Consider the following 17,500-nt stretch of genomic DNA (forward strand, 5'->3'; position numbering starts at 1 on the left):
AAAGCTTACCACAAAACGGAGAAGTTATGACAAATCAGACTATAAGGCAAAAAGAAAGTGCAGCTTTATGGTTTCATGGACAAAAGAATTTCTGTGGCTGCAATATGACGAGCTAAAAAACAACACGCACAAGGGTTAGGGTTAAATTTAAAAACTGTACTTTTGTGTTAAAATATATATATATATATATATATATATTTTTTTTTTTTTTTTTTTTTTCTAAATGACATCAGAAACAGCAGTATGCGACATTACGTGATGGCAGAGCTTCAGTTCATCCTTTGTCATTTTTTTTTTTTTTTTTTTTTTTTTTAATAAATAGGACAGGGGGAATGAATGAGAGAAAGAGGGGGAGAGAAAGAAAGAAAACCAAAGGGGAGAAGAGACGGTGAGAAGGGGGGGGAAGAGAGAGAAAAAAAAAAAAGAACTCCTGGGTCACCTGTATGGAGAAAAAAAACAAACAAACAAAAAAAAACAAACAGAGGAGACAGCAAACAACAAAGAGCAACATAATAATAGAGAAAACAAAGCACCATCACAATAAACTAGCTAGTCATAGATATCAATATTTACTAAATAATAAACGATATTGTGCAGCACGCAAGATAGACAGCGCACAGTGTGCTTTGAGGCAGCAGCCAAGAAAGCTTTAGTCCGCGTCTGTGAATACCCATGTGTGCATACCTGTGTGGATCAGCATGCTTGCATTCCAAAGGTTTCTCCATGTAATGATCTGCTAGGGAGTGTGGGGGGGCCACAGCCCCGTCCTCCAGGGTGTGAAGCGGGTATGGAGGAGATCAAAACTCCAGACATCCAGAGGCCCCCAGAACACAAGAGACCATGGAAGACCAACAGAGGGGCAGCCGCGCCACTGTTCCAGTAAGAGCTGAGGAGAGTCCCAGATGAGGGCTCGCCCAGCAGCCGCGGAGCAGAAGTCAGGGGGAGTTGCAGTGACGCGCCCGTGAGCTCCGCCGGCCCCCAGCTGTGCCTGAGTGACCGAGCCCCAGGCCGAGAGGCCGGGGGCACCCCACCTCCAAAGGGGCCCGAGCGAGCCCAAGGCCCCAGGCCCCGACAAGCGGCCGCCAAGGAGTGAGCCGGTGTGTACCCGGACGCCCACCCCCAGACACAAAGAACCACCAACACACCGACACCTGAGGGAGTCCGCCACCGGCAGGGGAAGTGGTGGTGGGTGGAGATAGGCCTCCAAACCTTGGAGGGCCTGAGGTGTCCCCAGAGAGGTGGCGTCTGATACCCAACCTGACATATAGACACAGACATACAGGCACACACAGACACAAACATCCATTCCCACCCTCATGCTCTCATATGCACTCACTCCACACTCAACCAACGTGGAGACAGACATAAAGAGACGCTGTACACACAATCATACTCCCCAAGCGTACTCTACAAACCGGGTCTAGGTACCCTTGCCCCTGGAGGGGGGAATTGCACCCAGACCCAGGTGGTGTTACCCTTTTCCCTGCGGTGGGGAGAGGCAGACCACCCCGACTCCGCAGCAGCAGGGAGGCCCCACACCCCAGACCGCAGTCGGACGGCCAACTCCTCCTACTAGCCCTCCCGCTCCAGCAGGCCGCAGAGAATGGGGGTGGGAGAAGACTCCAAACCTCCCTCCACCCGCTCATTGTAGTGTTGATGCATATGTGTTCTAAGGTGCAATTAAAACCCAGGAGGGCATGGAGCTACCTGCCAAGGAGCAGCAGGTAAGCGCATAGTCCCTCCTGCTAGCCCTCAATGACTAAGTGTATTTAAAATTGAGAGGTGGGCAACGACGTCAGGGGTGAGGTATACACCCTGATGGTGATTTGGACTCCGTGATTGTGCCCACCCCCAAGATCCTATATGTATGTGTAATGAGAGTGTGAATAATGTGAATGTCTAAGCTGTGGGATAAAATTGAGGCAGAGGCAGGCAGAAGGGGACGGGGGGGGGGGGGGGGTAGCCTCCTCTGCACCCTGGTGACATACCCCCACTCCAAGGCCCTGCATGTGTGGGTGGTTGTGGAGGAGCGGGAAGAGGGAGGCAGCTGGAGATGGGGAGGGAAGGAAGGGAGGGGCAGGTAACCCCTCCCTGGGGCCAGCTCCCCCGCTGACCCCAGTAGGCACTCCCACCCTCCGCGACCCGCCAGGGAAGGGGGGCCCAGGCCCATCAGACCGGGGCCCAGTGCAGTAGCGCCCCCCGGCTCCACAGAGCCCTGGACAGTCCACCCAACCCCACCACAGAGAAAACTGCACCCACCCCACCATCCACACATCTTCCAGACTACATAAGACGGTAAACGCCCAGGCTGAGATCTTCCTCCACCTCTCCTGTATCTCCCCCTCCTGCAGAGAGTTCCTGAAGAGAAGAAAGCTCCTGCAAGATGTGACCATCCCCCCCACCAGTTGAAGAGCCCCCCAGGCGGCTCGACGCACCGGCAGCACCCTGCTCCAGGGCCGGGCCCCCATGCACCCACCCGCCCACAACCCCGGCAACACACCAACCAGGACCCAAGCCCCCGAGGCCCGGCCCGGGCCCCAGCCCAGAGACGGAGCGCCCCCAGAACCTCACGCCCATCCCGGACCCACCCAGGGGCAGCCAGGTTGCCAGGTCAGTAACCCACGTCCGTCAGCACAGACCCTCCCCTAGCCCCGCTGCACGCAGCCGCGAGGAAACAGTCACCTGAGAGCCAACAGAGCCCCCAACCGGACGTGACCGCTACCCCGGGTTGAGCTCCCCAAGGAAGATGCCTCCGGGGAACCCCCCGACGCCCTAAGCCTGTCCCTACCCCCTCACCAATCACAACAGTGAAGGCGGGACCAAACTATGACCCCCCACCCCCACTAGGTGATGGAGCTGATAAAAGGGGCCCAGAGCAATTGATCTAATGTGGTGGCAGAGGCTGTGTCAAGACTAATGTAATCTAATAGATAATTTCTATATTGGTTAGAATTAAGATTATTTTTATTTTTCCAGTTCATGAGGACTGTTTTCTTGGCTATGCATAGGGCAGTGAAGATCATATGGGCGATATTCTTTTCTGAAGTAACATTATCTAAGCTGCCCAGTAAACACACTAAGGGGGAAGTTGGAATGTTACATTTCAGACACTTTGATAAGTCTTCACATATCTCGCGCCAAAACTTTTGCACTGGTGGACAGAACCAAAGAGCGTGGATGTAATTGTCTGGTGTATTGCCTTGACAGTGTGAGCAGTTGTTGGAAGATGTAAAGCCCATCTTGAACATCCGATGACCTGTATAGTGCACTCTATGAAGTATTTTGTATTGTATTAATTGCAGACTGGGATTTTTAATTAATTTAAAAGTTTTTAAGCAAATCTGAGACCAGAAGTTTTGGTCTAGGTTGACTGATAAATCTGCTTCCCACTTTGCAGTAGGAAGGGATATTGATTCATCTAATTTAGAAAGTGTTCTGTATATTTTAGATAATAATTTGGGGGATTTAAGAGTAAGAAAATGTGCCGCACTTAGTGGTGTTTGTAATTCAACTTGACTGAGGTTAAATTTCTTTTTTACTATGGATTTAATTTGTTGATATTCTAAAAACCTTGTCTTGTTGATCCCATATTGTGCAACTAGTCTGTCAAATGGAATAAATTCTGTTCCCTCTAATATATGTTCTAAGTATTTAATTCCTTTACAACTCCATTCTGGGAAATTAATCATATTATTGTTTTGTAATATGTCAGGGTTATTCCAGATAGGTGTACGTTTGCATGGGATTAATGAAGACTCCGTTATTTTTAGAAACTCCCACCATGCTGTTAGAGAAAAGCTGATGTTGATACTTTTAAAGCATTCATGTCTTTTGATGTTTGAGCTAATAAATGGTAGGTCTGAAATCTCTAGATCCTTGCATAGTGCCTGTTCAACATCTAGCCAGGGCTCAACTAAGAAGGTATGTTTTAACCATTCTGAGATGAACTGAAGCCTGTTGGCTAAGAAGTATTGGTGAAAATTAGGCAGATCTAATCCTCCTCTATCCTTGGTTCTTTGTAGCGTTTTTAAGCTAATACGCGGGGGTTTATCTTTCCAAAGGAATTTGGAAATATATGAATCCAGAGATCTGAACCAATCTTGTGATGGTTTGTTAGGGATCATCAAAAATAAGTAATTTATTTTTGGCAAGATCATCATTTTTATAGTGGCGACCCTTCCCATGAGTGATATGGGTAAAGATTTCCATCTAGTCAGATCGCCTTCTACTTTCTTTAGAAGTGGGATGTGGTTTAGTTTAGTTAAGTCTGAAAGCTTAGGAGAGACATTAATACCTAAATATTTAATATTTCCGGATTGCAGTGGGGCAGAGGAAGAATTATGGAAGGAGCAGTTAATGGGGAGAACTGTAGATTTTGGCCAGTTAATTGAATAATCTGAAACTCTTTAAAACCAGTTTATTAAAGTAATTACCTCAGAGAGGTTGGTTTGTGTGTTTTGCAGAAAAAGCAACACATCATCCGCATAGAGACTGATTTTATGTTCTATGTTCTTACATTTTATGCCCTTAATTGTTGTAGCCTGTCTAAATGCTGCTGCTAGAGGTTCGATAAAAATTGCAAAAAGTGAAGGGGAGAGTGGGCATCCCTGTCTGGTGCCCCTCAGGAGACAGAAGCTGGAGGATGTCTGGTCATTTGTTCTGATACGAGCCGTTGGGGAATTGTATAATATTCTTATCCAGTTTATGAAAGAGTTTCCAAAACCAAATTTGTGTAAAGTTGCGAATAAAAATTTCCAATTAACTCTGTCAAATGCTTTTTCTGCATCTAGAGATAATATTATGGTTTCGATGTTTTTATCGTATGAGTAGTCTATTAAATTAAGTAATCTACGAGTGTTTGTTGAGGTGTGCCGACCTTTTATGAAACCAGTTTGGTCAGGATGAATTAAGAGGGGGGTCATTTTCTCTAATCTCTTTGAGAGAGCTTTGCAGATTATTTTAAGGTCTACATTTAAAAGAGAAATTGGACGATAGCTTGAGGGAAATAAAGGGTCTTTGCCTGGTTTTAGCAGGAGACTAATGTTGGCAGAGTTCATATTTGGTGGTAGTCTGCCATTTTCCTCGATTTCCTGCAACATTCCGTGGAATACTGGTGCCAAAATTGTCCAGAATTCTTTGTAGAATTCTGCAGGGAAGCCATCTGGACCTGGAGCCTTATTATTGGGCATACTTATCAGGGCTTCCTGGAGTTCACTTGGTGTCAGTGGCGAATCCAGTTCCATTGCTTGACTGTCTAGTAATTTTGGGAGAGTTACGTTGTCAAGAAACCGATCAATTTCATTTTTAGATGGGTTTATTTGTGGTGAGTATAAAGTTTCATAGAAATCCCTAAAAATGTTGTTTATTCTTCCAGGGTCATATATTGTGTTCCCCGATAAATCTTTAGCAGCACATATAGTTGTTTTTTTCTTTATTTATTTTTAACTGGTTAGCTAGAAATCGACCTGATTTGTTACTGTGTTCAAAATTCTGCAAGCGAAGTCTTTGTATAAGGAATTGTGTTTTTTTATTAATAGTTTCATTTAATTCTAGTTTTGTCTTGCGTATTTTGTTCAATGTTTCCTGATCTTGGTCGCACGCGTAGGCTTCTTCTAGTGATTTGATGGTTTTTTCTAATTCCTGAATATTTTTGTTTTCTTCTTTCTTTTTGTGTGATGAGAAAGAAATTATTTTACCTCTCATCACAGCTTTCCCTGCTTCCCATAGAACAGAAGCAGATATTCCGGGAGTGTCATTAAAGTCTAAATATGAAGTCCATTCCTTTTTAAAATATTTAAGAAAGTCTTCATCTTTAAGAAGTGATGTATTAAATCTCCAGTTTTTACTTAGCGTAGTATTATTCTTGTGCATTAGTGTTAAAGATACAGGAGCATGATCACTGACAGCTATAGGATGAATCTCAGTGTCTGAAATGTCACACAGCAGTGAGCTGCTGACCAAAAAATAATCCAGACGAGAGTAAGAGTGATGAACATGCGAGAAAAAAGTATATTCCTTACTGTTGGGGTGAAGGGAGCGCCATGCATCGCGAAGGCCAAAGTCGCTCATATACTGTTTGATTATATTTGTGGATTGCCAATTGCGCTGAGTTCCTGTTGTGTTGAGCCTATCCATTTCTTCATTTAGTCCGAGGTTGAGGTCGTCGCCAAGAATGAGTGCGCAATCGAGGTGTTCAGAGAGTGCACTAAAAAATCCGTGGAAGAATGAGGGTTCATCAACATTTGGACCATATATACTTACAATACATAGTTTTTTGTTCAATATTGATAGTTTAATAATTAGAAATCTACCCTCTGGATCTATAACTGTATCGAGTACTGTAAAATTAACATTTTTATGTATTAAAATTGCTACTCCCCGTTGTCTAGAATTATAACAGGCTGCAAACACGTTAGGAAACTCAGGTGTTTTAAGTTCATTTAAACCTGTGACAGGTCTGTGAGTTTCTTGTAATAAAACAACATCTGCCTGTAGTTTTTTAAGCTGGTTAAATATCTTTAACCTCTTTCCTCTGGTGCCAGCTCCATTTACATTCCATGTGACAAACCTCAGCATGCCCATAATTGTGTGTGTATGTCTAATGATGTACGCTGGGTGTTTTGTTTAGACAGGTGGAGAGAGTGTGGAAACATCCCTTGTTTGTAAATAGAAAGAGAGACAGAGAGAGAAAAAAAGTGTGGTGAGAGGCTCCATAAGTCTGACTATGTGTGTGAATATTCACTAATATGAACAAGCGTGGCTTGCTTATGTGTCCTGCAAGTCTGTGCGTGCTGTGAGGCTGTTGTGAATGTGCTGCCGTTGAGCTGATGTGTTTGCGTGATCGTGTTGTGAAAATATGGAGAAATAGAGGGTGTTTGTTTGTAGGTGAGTGGGGAAGTAGGTGACCACAGCAGTGAAAGACAAGAGAAAGAAAGAAACCACATGAACTGTGAGCAACAACAAAAAAGAAACGAAACGGAAACATTCCAATTAAAGTAATGACGGATGGTGACGGTGTTATATCTGCTATGACATCATATTGATATTACTAGGTTAAACAAATGTTAAAGGAAAAAGTGTGAGTGAATAAGAAAAGTGTGTAGCGGTTTCTTATCTGGAGTGCAGTCAGTATAACCACGGTGTGGTGCCGGGGTCGCGGTATAGCTGTCTGTCCACGTAGAGCCGGTCCACAGCGATGACAGCACGGGAGCCTTTCTGGATAAAGCTACGTCAAACTGGGAACAGGACCTTGCGTCGTTCCAGGATCTCTTTGGGGAACTGGTCGTTCACGCTGAAGTCCGTTCCTTTCAGCTCTCTGCCGCGACTCTTCACCTGTTCCTTCTGTTTGAATTGCCCGAATTTGGCCACAATAGGCCGTGGTCTCCCGGTCCGCGACCGAACGCCCCCCCCAAGCGATGTACTCTATCGAAGTTGATGTTCTTTACGGTGTCCTCCGGCAGCTTCAGGTGGATTTTGATGAAGCTTTTCACCGTTGCCTCCGCATCCTCTCCGGTAGATTCTGGAATACCAGAGAACACAAGATTATCTCTCATGCTACGGGCTTGTAGATCGATAACGGACTCTTTTATTTTTTTATTTTCAATGTTTAGCTGGGTCACGTTATCGGTGAGAGATTTGACCGACTCCCGTAGCGTGGCATTTTCACCGCCTCCCTCGGGCACTCATGTGTGATACAGAGTAATAAACCTGACTACATTTGATACACTCTCTTTATTACCTGTTACTTTAAAATTCATACACTAATTATGTCTGCCCATCTCTCTAATGTGAAGGTCAAAGGTCAACATCCCAGTGACATAAGAGTAATCCCAAACCCCATCTCTGTGTTTGCCCTGTGATAGACTGGTGACCTGTCCATGGTTTTCCCAAACTTTTCCCCTGGATGGATAAATATTAACACTTTATATTAAGAATGCAAATCATATACACTCAACAAAAATATAAACGGAACACCTTTGTTACTGCTCCCATTCCCCATGGGATGGACGTAGAGACCTAAAATTCATTCCAGATACACAATATAACCATCCCTCCCAAACAGTGGTCACAAATCAGTCCAAATGTGTGGTAGTGGGCACATCTGCCATATTGAGATAATCCATCCCACCTCACAGGTGTGCCACATCAGGATGCTGATCTGACATCATGAGTAGTGCACAGGTGTACCTCAGACTGCCCACAACAAAAGGCCACCCTGGAATGTGCAGTTTTGTCTCACAGCAAAATGCCACAGATGCCACAAGCAATGAGGGAGCGTGCAATTGGCATGCTGACAGCAGGAATGTCAACCAGATCTGTCGCCCGTGCATTGAATGTTCATTTCTCAACCATAAGCCGTCTCCACAGGCGTTTCAGAGAATATGGCAGCACATCCAACCGGCCTCACAACCGCAGACCTCGTGTAACCACACCAGCCCAGGACCTCCACATCCAGCAGGTTCACCTCCAAGATCGTCTGAGACCAGCCACCCAGACAGCTGCTGGAACAATTGGTTTGCACAACCAAACAATTTCTGCACAAACTGTCAGAAACCGTCTCAGGGACGCTCAACTGCATGCCCGTCGTCCTCATCAGGGTCTTGACCTGACTCCAGCTCGTCGCCGTAACAGACTTGTGTGGGCAAATGCTCACATTCGATGGCGTCTGGCACGTTGGAGAGGTGTGCGCTTCACGGATGAATCATGGTTCACGTTGTTCAGGGCAGATGGCAGCTGAGAATGTCCCAGTTCTTGCATGGCCAGCATACTCACCGGACATGTCACCCATTGAGCATGTTCGGGATGTGCTTGACCGGCGTATACGACAGCGTGTACCAGTTCCCACGAATATCCAACAACCTCGCACAGCCATTGAAGTGGAGTGGACCAACATTCCACAGGCCACAATTGACAATCTGATAGACTCCATGCGACGATGTGTTGACATCTACAGGAAGCGGTGTCTGAAAAGGGCTGGGAAAATCATCAAAGACCCCAGTCACCCATCACATGGACTCTTCACCCTCCTGCCCTCTGGGAGGCGCCACAGGAGCCTCCGGACTAAGACCACCAGGTACCGGAACAGCTTCTTCCCCACAGCTGTCAGACTCCTGAACTCTGCCTCCTGACATCTGACCCACGTTAAACTCATGGACTGAACATACACACCCCCACAATGGACAACTGTACCCTCAAACACACAATAATAACATGGAGTGAACCACCACTCATTACCACTAGCACTTTATATAGCCTCTGTAGAAACTACCTACACCCTCACTTATCTTAACTGCACTACTGTATAGCTCTGTGTAAATAATCATTCTGTACATTCAATAATCTTTAATCCTACAACTGTTTACAACTTGCGTAGTTCCCATTTCTGTATAGCTGTATATCCCAGATTCTGTAAAGTTATTTATTTCATATTCTGTATAGTTTTTCATATTTATATCCTGTTCATAGCCTGTACATAGCTTGTACTCACTACAGCCTGTACATACTTAGTTATAGAATATTCACAACATACTTCATACCGTGTACATTATAACATAATAGACCCATTTCTGTAATATACTTACATATCTATACTATTGCTAATATATATTGTAATATACCTATATCACTAAAGCACTTCTGGATGGATGCAAACTGCATTTCGTTGCCCTGTACCTGTGCATGTGCAATGACAATAAAGTTGAATTCTAATTCTAATTCTAATTCACTGCATGAGGCAAATGGTGGTCACACCAGATACTGACCGGTTCTGGGTCCCCAGACCCCCAATAGTGCAAAAAACTGCACATTCCAGGGTGGCCTTTTGTTGTGGGCAGTCTGAGGTACACCTGTGCACTACTCATGATGTCAGATCAGCATCCTGATGTGGCACACCTGTGAGGTGGGATGGATTATCTCAATATAGCAGATGTGCCCACTACCACACACAAATGTGTGGTAGTGGGCATCATTATTTTTTGACTTTTCAAGGCCAAAAATTCACTTTTCAAAAAAGTGAATGATGACCATTTGGTGAAGTAAATCCGTTGGGCATCGTTCTTCGTCTTTAGACAATAATTAAAATAATAATAATAAAAAGAGCTAAACGGGAGAGGCAAAAAAACTATATAATTATTTTCCTCCAATGACGACTTTTCACTTGCAGAAATGGTCCTGTGTGATTTCCAGGCTGTGATATAAAAACTAGTTCCTAATGGCAGCGACTCACTCAGTAAACATGTGTTTCCTTCACCAACCTCACACACAGATCCAATAAGATCAGGAAGTGGGCAGTATAGTACAATATGTGTTATTTTGTGCTGCACTGCCCAAACTAAAGATCTGCTGAAGTGTTGGAAATGATTCAGATGTTTATTTTGGACGATACAGCAGAAGATCAGACATGAAAGTGGAGATAACACAGAGGACCTGCAGCAAAGGGTCAGAGGTCAGACTGGGCCCCTGGATTCAACAATGAGCCAATGATCATCAAGCAGTGACTAAAGCAGAGCCCTGACCTTCTGACATTCATCACACAGTCAGAACAAATGTCTGCTGATGACTTCATCTCATGAAACGACTGATAGATGTCAGTTCATTGATCAGCTGAGCTGCTGATCTTCATCGTCACAGAAACATTCAGCTTGTTTCAATCAGTAAATAACTCCCACTACTCCCAGTTTGAACTGTTCCCACTCAAAATGCTGTGAGAACAATGATCATTGTAGAACTTCACAAACATCACGTGTTGTTTTCCACATGTAAGATCAGCAAACACACAGAAACTTCCTGTTGCCACACACGGCCTCTAAAATCTCTTCCACGCTTTCTGTCTGAAGTCCACTCTCTGTGTCGGATCCACAGGAAACAACAAGATCTTATTAACATGGTTTTCAATGTGTCTCCTTCCAAAAAGTCCAACCAATGAACAAATGTGTGTATTTGTGGAGGCCGAACAAAAGCATGACACATTTCTCTGTTTCTATAAACTGGAGTCAAACACAAACATGAAGAGTTTCACTGACAGACTCCAAAATGCCCCCACAGTGGATCAAAGGGAAATCCTACAGTGTGGCCAGAGACTCTTAATGGCTCCAACATCAACACATCCACAATGTTGGATCCAGTTCTGCCTCACAGAGTTACTAAGACACACCCTCTGCAGCATCACAACAGCTCCACCTGCTTCACCTGCCTCCTCAGCATCTGTACACCTGAAGAGAAAAGAAAGGCTCCAACAGCTCAAATCTACAAAGGATTCATGAAGTTTCATCCAACAATAACATGTTTGCCTTCCACAGTGTGCTGTTAGACACCACTGTACCTCTGCCATTTCAAAAAGAGCAGCTTGGGAACATTTTGGCTCCAAACACTTTGTGTTTAAGTTCTTTGTTTTCTTTGTGAAGCCGACAACATCTGGAGCTTTGTGACTCATAGAAACATCATTTTGTTCTTTAGATGACAGCAGATTGGGACTGAATAATCAATCACTATCAAACCAATAAAGACAAACATGCTGATTTTACAGGAACTTTGTTGGAGAAGCTGCAAAGACATGAAACTGGTGGAGATCCCAAACCAGTTGATAGTGCTGGTTATTCCAAATAAAGCTGTTTCCCTTTGAGATGAAATGACTTTCTGTCCTGATATATAATAAAGATGTTGTTGTTTTTGAGCCCCTGTATTAAAAGTAGTTTAAAGTCAGCTTGAGTTTGATGTCTTTATGTCAAAGCTGCTCATGATGTTGAGCTGCTGATGGAATAAAAACAATATAAAAGCATGTAGTCCAGACTTAAATGCAGCCTGTTGTTAGCTGAGGTCCACACACAGTGTTTGACAGTGTAAAGTGTGTGAAAGGGCTGCTGGTGGAGCTCACTAGGATGAGCAGGTGACCACGAGGTGGAGAGCAGCTGGCCTGGCTTTGACCCGGGCCACGCCCCCTTTCTCTCTGCTTTGCTGTCACTTATCTTCACTGCTCTGTCCAATAAAGCTGAAAAAGGCCCCGAATCAAAGAAATCTGCTGCAGCCTCTGAAATGTCTTCTGTTTCCTTCCCGACGGCTTTTTCACCGTCAGCCCATCAGACAGTCCAGCAGCATTTATGATGATGTCATGATGTTGAAGAGGCTGCTACGGTGGCCTCCCATGACCCCCAGCCTCATCACAGCTGAGATGCAGACATTTGAAAACATTCAGCAGACAACTGAATAACAGTCCAACACAACAGTCTGTGTGCAGACACACACTGACCTTTCATATAGTCAAACACAGCTGGTTGAGTCATTTCTCTGTGAGTCTAAAGTGAATCTAGTATTTGAAAGTCCACTTCCTGTATTTGTTGTTGAAGACTTCTTCAGCTTCTTCTCAAGGACATCAGCTGCTTGTTTGGCAGCAGAGGCAGTTAAGAAGCTTCCTGAAAAACACTGAACAGTGAGTTCACTGTGGCATATGACAGATTCAGCTTTCTGTGTGCAAATGTGTCTGTGTCGACCTTTCAAATGCTGTTGAATCCAAAACATCAGCGGCTCCTCGGCTGCTCACTTCATGCACTTCTGTCTGTGTGACAATCCAATGACATCACAGCTGTTTCCAGCCCCAGTGTCTCAGGACTGGACACCTTTAAACATGTCGAGGATCAAACAGCGTCCAGCTAAACACACATGAAACTATCAGAGCTGACAATCATTCCAATAACATCTAATGGTTCATGTATGTAGACACAGGACTACAAGGAAATGGCTCTCAGCATCTGGCTGTGGGAACACATGAGTCCCTGTTTGTGTTCAGATTGTGTGCATGTTTTAGACGTGTGTCACATGTAGAAACACAACAATCCCACAATGACACACAGATGTGTTTGACACAGCTGTGCAGCTGTAAGTTGTTTCTAATGATTCATTGAAGCTCTTCTAACATTCTGGAGACGATCAGTACATGAATCTGTTCAACACGACAACAATTTGACTTCAGTGTGAACGTTTGCATTAAATAACCTTCTTCATCCAGCTGACAGCATCTTCATCCTATGATGTGAACAGTTCCTCCTGTTGATGACAAACCTCTGACAGGATCTGCTTGAGGAGCTTTTTCATGTGCAGCTCTCTGAGCTCAGGGCTGAGCTGCTGTTTCATCTTTAAGAGCTGCTGCCTCCTCGCCGGACTTGTTCTCCTCTTCTTCTCCTAATGACACCATTTCTGCTTCATATTAAATTCAATAAAGATGCTGACATGTATCTGTAGCAACAACATCATTGAATCTAGAACAACTGGAGCCAAACCAGTGGCTCTGCTGGGATCACTGGTGAGCCAACACTTCCTTGTTGATGCAGATTTCAGGGCTTCCTTTTGCTCCTCCGTTATAACTGTTCTCTCTTCTCAACACATGATGACACAAAGGAATCAGCAGTGACAAAGATGATGCTGAAGAGAAGCACACACTTCACACATATAACAGAGCAGTGCAGTTACACACACCTCTGCTCGACATCAGGCCTCAAACAAAGACACAAAACACTAACTTGACTCTAAACAGAAGAAACGAGCAGCTGTTTCTGTTCTGTGCTTATTTATATTTGACACACATGCTTCTCTTTGTGCAAACACACATCGCACTATAAGGGTAACCTCGCACACAATGATTGGACAGCACAGTGATGATGCTGGGAGATCCTATACGCAGCAACACAGAAACACTGAGAACTTTAAACAATGATGGAAAGTGTTATAAATGACTTGTTGGCCTCTGATCTGTCACAAACAGCTGAAACGTGTCTCTCATGAGTCACATGAAGGTTTTTGACAGAAAGGACAAAAAGTAGCTGCAGTCAGTTTGTGTCATTTTTATATTTATTCATCTGGGAGAAAAATCTGAGGGACATTAAAATGTGTTTTCAACAGAGACAAGAACATGAATATAACAGAACAGGTAAATGAACATGTTTCAAGTAAACAGCTGGACTGATCAGGTCCAAACACAGAGTGATAAACTTGTCAAACAGCTGTCATATCTTTATATAGAAGCTCTTTATAAATGCTGCTCACTGCAGTCTGTTTACTAATAATGTCAAAGTGTTAGAAACACAGAAACATCAGAATGGTCTTTGTTCACAGAAACCTGTCTGGGATCCTTTGTTGTTCTTTTGATGCAGAGTTACATTATAAATATAAAGAGTTATTTCAGAGTCTCATCAGTTTTCCTGCATGTCTTTATTTAACACATCAGCAGGGCTGAAGCTCTCATGTTAAACACACACTGATCTATGGACACGTTCATGTGTTTCTAACAGAACCAGGCTGTTATCAGCCTGCACTAACATTATGTCACACACACTGAATGTAACAGTGACAGTTTACATCATCACACAATCAGCTGTGATTGTTTCACTGTCATCAAACGAGTCAACAGGAAGTAGAATCAATAGAAACCAATCATTTACTGACAGCATGTCTGATGGAAATAAGTGCAGATTATGTATGAAGTCTAACTGCACACAGTAACTGTGTTACAATAAGGACTTAACAGCGCCCTCTGCTGGAGTGTTTCAGTACTGCGTTAACTAGAATACACCACCTCCTCCTCACACCACCTGCTACAGCTCTACTCTTCTATGACTACAGTCATCCACAGCACTGATGTGAGGTCACATGGTTCATATGTAAGGAGCACAGCTGACCTCAGGTCAGTTTAATGACTGTGAGCAGCAGCTGTGTTATTGTCACTGTGACAGGGAGACACTCTCAGACACAGCGCTCATGTCAGCTTGTTCTCATGCAGGAGGATCAGGAGCTCCATGTTTGTCTTTCTGTTTGAATCATGATGTGTTTGTGCCATCAGAGTCTGTCATGAGTACTCAGGGTTTCACAGCAGCTCTTCTGGATGCTGACGAGGACTCCAACCTCATGTTTCACCTCTCTGAGCTTCTGATGTCTGTGAACACTCGTGTTTCTTCTCTGGGCTCATCTGGACAAAAACACCTTTCTGTGTTTGGCTGCAGCCTCATTCTGACTGACAGGAAGTGTGTTATCCATGAGCTGCACTTCTGTGAGGAAGTTTCCTGCTGTGTTTCCTGTCTGTGGACAAACACGAGTGTTCCAGCTGAGGACTTGGTTCCTTCCACCTGTCCATACAGGACATCACGCTGTCTGCAGCTCTGTAAATGCAGCTCCAGGTCCTTCCACGTGCTGCTCTGTATTTGTGCAGTTTGTAGTGTGTCCTGGGAAACGTAGCACACATGGTGTTCTTCTGCTGTTTCCTCCTTTCACTGAGTGTGAAACACTGACGCTGTGCTGTTGTTCACAGAGGGGAGCTGATTCTAGCTGCAGCTGGACTCTGTCATCTAACTGAATGTGTTGGTGCTGATCACGGGGCTCTGAGGGGGGAGCAGCAGGAGGACTCTGGATGCTGACGTCAGTGTATCTGTGGAAGCTCCCACAGCGTGTCTGTCATTCAATATTGTGCTGTATATTGTATCTATGCAAAGATGAACAGACTGTGTGTTCACTGGTCTCTGTGCTGCAGCTCTGATGTCATCATCACTCCCTCCTCCACCCTCAGCAGTCCCAGCATGCTGCTGTGGTGCACCCCACCCTCACTCTACACCTGAGCCACAGACCACACCCCCCACCTCAATATACACCACAGTTTTCTCTGCTGTGGAAATGAGATCAGGAGGAAATCATCATTATTATTATTTAATAAACGCTCACATTAATGTGGGCTTATTTGTTTCATATTAGAAACATTAGTTGAGTGTTTTTAGTATAAAATGGTCAAAGTCCCTCTTTTTGCTCCTCCCCTCACCTGTGGATGGGCGGTGCTGTTACCGTGGTGACAGCTTGGATGTGTTTCAGTCCTGCCTGGTTATCACTGCAGGAATCTTTCACATTTATTACAGGTAATAACTCTGATTTTTCTGTGTATTATGAACCAAATGTATCCTGATACACACAGAGATGGATGAGCAGAGGTTTTTTTTGCAATTTATGTAGTTACTATGGACTTAATGCATACATATTATTAAAATTAGGGCTATAACAGTTGTATTGATGTATAGCAACTTGAAATGCTCCCACAAATGGCTCCACAGCATGTAAAAATATAACAAAAGCTCTGGCGGACTTGGTTCTGTGGTCAGTCTTAAAGGGTGAAGTTAAACTCTGTAATCTTCACTGTGTCACAGAGTTCAGTGAGTCCCGTTATTCACAGTATCAATCAGATCATCAGAGAACAGCTGATCAGCAATCAGTGGTGCCAACAGCGCCTCCTGTGGTGAGAGGATGCAATAATGCAATGTAGCATTTTTCCACTCAACACTTGCAGTCATGGAAACTGTCTGTTGGATCTGTGTGACGTTGCTTTCTTGGTTAGAGTTCCTCACAAATGTCCAGATGATTCTTCTAATGAGGCGTCGACCATGTTTGCAGCTCTTTGGAAGAAAACGTCGCCCTTTGCCATCCTTACTTTTCTTTGACTTCTTCAAATGCAGCTGAACTCCAGCTGGTATTTTCTTGGACTTTGCAGCTGTTTCTGGTCATCAGTTCATTCCTGCAAACCTCTGAAGCTGAACAACAATGATGCTGCATTGCTGGCTGATCCCAAAAGGTTGATTCTGTTCATCTGGACGTTTTCAGAAACGTTTGCTCACTGATCAGGTGACTTCTTCAGTCTCAGCTGACTGCAGCTTTACAAGCTTACAAACAGCACATTTGCACAATGACTGAAAGCAGCAGCACCTGATATGATACTAATATAATACATATACATATATAATCCATACTAATGATGAAGGAACTGAGCTCACAGTCCATTGTTCATTCAGTGAACTACTCAGTTTATTTTGGGCCTCAGAAATGCTCACTCTGTTTGTACATCACTGTCAGCAATAGACTCATTCTGCTGTGTGGACAGGAACACATGTGACATCACTTCCTGTTTGTTTGTGACTGAAGAAGTTTACAAGGAATCATTTAGAAGAGTTTCAAACATCAACTGATTGAATCCATGAATCTGAAAACGTGTTTGTGAGTGAAAGAGACAGACATGTACAGACTGAACTATCTGTTCAACAGTCAGAGTGTTTCTGTAACAGGAGACACTCTGTACACTCCACTCAGCACAGGGACACTGAGGAACCAGGAGACCAGGGAAACCTAAACCCAGGATAAAGAGTTTGAGTGAATGTGGTGTTGAAGGTGTGGAGGTGGATCAGAGTGTCAGAGGAGACTCTGTAGAAGGACAGAGTGCCAGCAGGACAGTCCACATACACTGCTGCTCTGTTAGAGACAGAGGAGGAGGAGGAGATGGATGTTTGTCTCTTATTGTGCCAGACAGACTGAGGACCATCATCAGAGCAGATCAGACTCCAGGACTGATCATTTCCTCCGAACAAACAGTCATCACTGACTCCTTTCCTTCTGATGCTTCTGTAACTCACTGATATCTCAACGTCTCCTCTCCACTCGACCTCCCAGTAACAGCGACCAGTCAGACCATTTCTACACAGCAGCT

General features: G+C 44.3%; 2 protein-coding genes across 2 annotated transcripts in view; both read right to left on the minus strand.

The window, feature by feature from the left end:
* LOC147336896 (protein NLRC3-like) overlaps positions 1-17,500 on the minus strand; it is a 172,271-nt gene that overhangs the window by 36,241 nt on the left and 118,530 nt on the right. The gene's annotated exons all lie outside the window — the stretch shown is intronic.
* Positions 15,493-17,500, minus strand: part of LOC147336898 (stonustoxin subunit alpha-like) — a gene marked incomplete at its 5' end in the record, with an annotated part of 2,361 nt that continues 353 nt past the window's right edge. Inside the window, one exon of the mRNA XM_086265613.1 lies at positions 15,493-17,500. This exon is cut by the window's right edge and continues 135 nt beyond it. Within this exon, the coding sequence (XP_086121739.1) occupies positions 17,103-17,500 (398 nt within the window).

Source organism: Aulonocara sp. 'chitande type north' Nkhata Bay, linkage group LG3 (assembly GCF_057382095.1).
Source record: "Aulonocara sp. 'chitande type north' Nkhata Bay isolate Kocher_YH1m ecotype deep benthic linkage group LG3, A_spYH_male_GT1.1, whole genome shotgun sequence".
NCBI lineage: Eukaryota > Metazoa > Chordata > Actinopteri > Cichliformes > Cichlidae > Aulonocara > Aulonocara sp. 'chitande type north' Nkhata Bay.